General features: G+C 35.8%; 1 protein-coding gene across 1 annotated transcript in view; it reads right to left on the bottom strand.

The window, feature by feature from the left end:
- Window positions 1-5,920, bottom strand: part of LOC129217711 (uncharacterized) — an 86,636-nt gene extending 80,716 nt beyond the window's left edge. Inside the window, exon 1 of the mRNA XM_054852046.1 lies at window positions 5,678-5,920. Coding sequence (XP_054708021.1) covers window positions 5,678-5,711 — 34 coding nt within the window. The 5' untranslated portion in view covers window positions 5,712-5,920. The remainder of the gene's footprint in view (window positions 1-5,677) is intronic.
- Window positions 5,921-6,000: the final 80 nt, after the last annotated feature.

The following is a 6,000-nucleotide window of genomic DNA, read 5'->3' on the forward strand; positions in this document are numbered from 1 at the left end:
AATAACGGCAACTAGTGAAATAATGAACATTTAATTTCGCAGAAAACTTTCTTTGGGATGCAAAAAAAAAAAAAAAATAATAATAATAATGTTAACAATTTACCGTATATTCACTCATATCCCAGTGGCTCAAAAAATAATGTATTCAGGATCAGTATTTAAAATAGAACCTTTGATTGCAGTCTAATTAAACAGAGAAACAGAACTAACAAGTAAAATGCTCAATATATTGAAATTTTTTGGCCAATGCTTTGTGTAAAATGGAATTAACGACAACATTTTTTTTACGGATGAAAATTGAATAAAAGGGAATTGGAAAATATGTTGAAAAATCTTTCATTAACAAAAAGTAATTTACTTTTCTTTATCACCTACTTTTCTTCCCATTACCCTATCATTAGAGAGTGGATGCGATAATCTTGAACAGTTATTGAGTTTGAAATTCTACATTCAAACAATTTATCCTAAATTTGTCTTAACAAGTATTGCATTGAATTATCAATTATTAATTTCAATTTAATGTTCGTTTTTACTCAGAGATAGTTGAAAAACAAGGAAATTCTCCGAAAATGGCACTAGCTTGGCAAATAAACAAAAAATATCGCATTTCCTTCGTTCCAAACCATTTAACGTAAAAGTTGACCATTTTCTGAAAAGAAAGAACACCTACTCGCTCTAGCAGCTCTCCCGATCAGCAAATACTAATCCGACCTCGATCCCTCATTTGCAAACCAAATCAGAACCAAAACACATCACCCAGGGCTCCTAAGAAGTTAATTTCATTTTCTGTCGCTGGTTTAGCATTCGATCCGCAACAATTTATTATCTATAATTACTAAAACTATACATCAACGATTTTGAAAAGTTTCCTTAGATGCACGCAGAATTCTTAAAAAACAGATGAAAAAGGTGGTCTTGAAACTCAATGGACAATTCATAACGGCTCGATGAAAATCGAATCTTTATGCAGCTACATGGTAAATCGACTGCAGTTATTTGCTATAGAGCTGTCACTTGATTTTTTTTTTGTTATTCTATTAGTATGATCAAATCGTAATTGCTTCCAAGTGAATAAAATCAACTCAGTTATTTTAAAAGCTTAACGCATTCTTCACAATTAGTTCATGCCGGAAGTATTTTTGTATTCATTTATACTTTACAATCATTCAATTCATTCGTTAAAATTTAAATCTCCCGAAAAACCATATCTTTTTCTAAGGATAAGGGATAGTATATGTGAAGCAAACAATTCACGTAAATAATAATATCTACCACAATTTCACTTTTCATTTTTTATTCCCACCCGCTATGAAGATTTTAAAATGCAAATTCAGAAGTTTCTTCTCCCTTGAAAAAGACTGAGCTGAATAAGTAAACGTGACCGTGCTGAAACTTGTAATACGAGCGTAAGGAAATCTAATTCAGAAATTACATTTTAAGATATCAAAATTCTACGATAGTAGTAAGTAATGGAGAAATGGTGACAGGTAAAAATTTATTACAGAACCTTAAGAAAGTAACAGATAAAGTCTCAGTAATTAATTCATGAATCTCATAAAATGATTTGTCAGATTATAATTGCGTCCCTCTACGAATAAAGTTTCAGGTAAACAGTTTTTTTTTTTTTTTTTTTTCTGTTATAATTGTAAGAGAATATTTCAACTGTTCGTTCAAGAGCAAGCTCTATCAAGGAAACACGATCACGTTGAAATTCAATTACATGGAAATTTGAACCCCCAATCACATGAGAAAGATTCTACCACCTGTTTCATGCCAAAGGCCATGAAATGCTAAGGCTTCATAACAAAAGTTAAAAGGTAAGATGTTGTAGAGAAGATCATATCATATTTTTCTGAGCAATCACGATTGCTTATTACTTGAAATACACCGCCAGCTCAGTCATTTCCAGCCGAGGACTGCAGTTTCGTGCTTATTAGCACTCATCAGCCCGGCATAGGAAAGTGACTGAGCTGGAGATGGAAAACCTCTTGAGGAAGCTAAGAGTGCCAAACAAACTGGTACCTAATTCAGAATTAGCAGTGACCAGACGAGCGACCGAAACAATGGTTCGGTTCAACTCGAGGATTGAAGGCAAGGCATGGTATATTCAGCAAGTTACCGCCCTATAGCGATTGCTTATTGCTTTCATTTGACAGTTTTGAGGTCCTATCATTTTATTTTCCCGCCAGCACCCTCTGCAGCATCACCGTCGACCGGCCGCCTCACGATGTTGCTCCTATAGCGAAAACCGTCTCCAGGTTGCGTCAATATCTTACACTTACACGCATACATACACGCACGTATACACACAAACACATACACACACATACACCTACACACACAAACACATACACACACTCAAACACATACATACACACACGCATTCATACAGACTCCTACACATACATATAGACACCTACACATACACACACCTACACACAACTACCCCCACACTTACACATTCCCCTCCCCACACACAAACACTCATACACACAACTACCCACACACTCATACCTGCACACATGCACAAACACACATGCCTACACACACATACACATACCCCTACACACAAACACACATACCCCCCACACACACATAAACACACACGCCTACATACACACACACACTCGTGATTGCGAAAAACATAATTTGAATTCAAGAGGTCAAAATTCAAATTTTTTTTTTTTTTTTGAGTCATTATAATTCCAGTAAGTGACGGACGAAATAGAGCTCAATTTGTTGGAAGGTATTTACAAAAGTTCTCTCTGTGCATACACAAAAATCTGGATGCAAGAACTCATAGCATTGCATCTCCACTTATCTTAAAATGCACACAGAAAAATCTCGATACAACAATACACAAACGACACGATAAAATTATCGCTATAAAGCAGTGGTGTTCAAAATTTTTTTTATCCGAGGTCAAACCTGATATTAAGATGATTCTCGTGGGTCAATCATAAAACAGCACCGTTTTTGAAAGGATAAAAAACAAATAAAAAAATAACGTAATAGGCATACATTAATGCGTACTGGACACTGCAGTAACCGATTGAAAAAAAAAAAACATATAAATGATAAAAACGTATGAAAGAGAAACGTATAATCGGTGCTTCAGTTTTTTTTCCTAACTTTAAAACTTCTCTGAATAACATAGGCAAACATGGAAAAGGAAAGACAACTACAAATCATGAGTTATTGTTATTATTGCATGTTTCTTATTCTATTAACGCTAAGTTTGCATCTGATTACCAAAAAAAAAAACCACTTTCTGAATGTATTTGGTTCCGAATTTGCGACATCGTTACTAATCGTGGTTTTCGATTTGTAACATAAAACAAAACAACGGGCCACATGAGTCAACTTCGCGGGCCACGTGTTGCCCGCGGACCGAAGGTTCGCTCCAGTGATCTAGAAGATCATTTGAAGGATTTATTTTATACTTTCTAGCTTCAAAATGCGTCCCCCTCTCCTTTTTCCCCTGAAAAAATCCCAGTCTCACAAGGTTTGGGGGCGTGGCCCTTGACTAAATCGCCGCCAGCTACTAAAAATGATGTTATCTAACGAAAATAAGAAGGATAGCTGATTTCATAATTATATGCCCGTAACTACAGCCTCCCAGATCCAACTGAAGAAATGCATCCGGTGGCTGGATGATGTGAAAAGATGAAATTACCTTTTTTTGTTATTTTACTTTTCTACGCAGCGCTTAATGTTCTCTAGGGGAACAAAAGGGAGCAAATTTAAGGCAGCTGTTCTTTTCTGGTCATTCTAGATAGGACAACTTTACCTAAACTCAACAAAGATGTGGATACGCCATAAGAAAGGAACTAAATAAGACTTTTTTTTTTCATTTGAATAACTTTCTAAGTTTTAACATAGAAAAGTTTCAACTGATATATATGAGGGAAATCTGTCTCTCTTAATTCAATTTTTTCTTCTTTACTCCCTCCTTCACTCGGATTTATATTATTACACTCTTAATCTTCCAACTTTTTAAGCATTGCAGAGTTTCAAATTATAAAAGGAAAATATCCCTTGATTAATGTGTTGCCACAACTGCCCCCCCCCCTTTTTTTTTTGTTTGAAGAAGCACCAGGACCCACAAAAATCTTGAACCTCGGGCGCTAAAAAAAGTTTTTTGTCGCATTTGTGTGCCAACGAGGATCGTCATTTCAAAGATTTTCAAAATGCAAATGGTTAGAATTTGATACATTTAATACGAGAAAAAAAATACATTAATACATCTATAACATTCATTTTATACAGCAATCTCTACCTTGTTGCTGTAGACGAAAAAAAAAAAAAAAAACGCGTAAGTGAGAAAGATTATTTTAAAAATTCAACTTAATTTTATATCAATTTGAATTTAAAGGTATAATATACAAAAGATATTATAAAGGAAAATATGTATCATAAAAATTAATTTGAGAATGAAAAATCCATGTTAAAAGAAATGAAAATAACATAAAATTTATAATTTTTTAAAGTGCTTCAAAAGTGCTGATTGCTTTTGATTTTCTACATTATTAAAAAAAAAAAAAAAACTTTCAAATCTCATTAAAATTTGTGTAAGTTAAAACAGGTAAATCAGCATTTTGTTTGATTTTAATGAATATCAAATTTTGTAACTGACGCATAAAAAAATGTTTATGCTAGTTTTTGCTCGGAAGTTCTGAAAATCGACATACAACTGAGAGATGCAAAAAATAATCTAATCGACTCCTGTTATCGTCTGGAAGTTCTGAAAATCTATACGCAACTAGGAGATACATAAAATAAAAAAACTTTTTCTTGATCGGAAGTTCTGAAAATCGACACAATTGAAAATTTTTTTTAACAACTCTGGTCGGAAAATCGACATACAAGTGAGAAATTTTTATACATTTCTGGTTGGAAGTTCTGAAAATCGACATACAACCAAGAATCTTTTATCACACTTTTGATCGGATCAGAAGTTACAAAAATCGATGTACAACTGAGAGACTTTTATACTATTATGGGTTGAAAGTTTTAAAATCGACATACTCTCGGGAAACTTTTATATGCTTTTGGTAAAAAGTCTTGAAAATCGATGTGCAATTGAGAGAGAAGCATAAGCGTAAAATTACTGAACTTCTGGCAGTCAGAAGGATGATTTGATACTGCTCACCCCCCCCCCCCCCCCCCATCTTCCCAAAAGGATGGACCTCTCAACAACGGGGCCGACGAGAGGCCAATCAACCTAGTCGGAAATGCGGGACCCGTCCCTTGAGAGGACTAAAGCTCGGCATTGGGTAGTAATAAACTTGACAGATTTCACGGAGGTGGGGGGGGGGGGGACTACGATCAAACTGACAAGGGGCCCGCCTTGGCTCTCGACGGCCCTGTTTGACAACATTAATAAAAGCACGATGATCACAATGATTTCTTAAGAGAACAACAGATTGGCTTCCACATTCTTGAAATCAAAATGAACGATTGGAAGTAAATGATGCTTATACAGTGAAATCCCGTTACAAACGAACTTCAAGGGACCGTAAGTTTTGTTCGTTGTAACGGGAATTTCGTTATAACTGAAATTTAAGCAACGTACTAGAAATTAAATCGGAACTGAAATTTTATTTCGTTGTAACGGAAATTTCGTTATTATTGGTATTCGTTGTAACGAGATTTCACTGTACTATAATCCACTTACCATCGCCGTTCTTGGTAGCCATCTCTTTGGGCATCGCGTTCTAAACCACTCGTTATCAACACGTGCAAGCGCCCGGCCGTCACGAAACAACCGTCTGGTCGAATGTCCGGGAGGGGTCGAGCGAGCTCAGCGAAAGATAGGCTGGCCGTGCCGAAGTTCATCTTCGGCGGCACGTGATGGACCGATCGAACACACACTTCGAAAACAGAATAGAATCGAAGGAAGCAATCCTCGACCGAAGCACTGGACACAACAAACAAGCGTGACGCTTCTCTTGACGTCTGGCAAGCAAAATTGAAAACACGCGGAGGCTCCTTTTTTCA

This window comes from Uloborus diversus, chromosome 2 (assembly GCF_026930045.1).
Source record: "Uloborus diversus isolate 005 chromosome 2, Udiv.v.3.1, whole genome shotgun sequence".
NCBI classification, from domain to species: Eukaryota; Metazoa; Arthropoda; class Arachnida; order Araneae; family Uloboridae; genus Uloborus; species Uloborus diversus.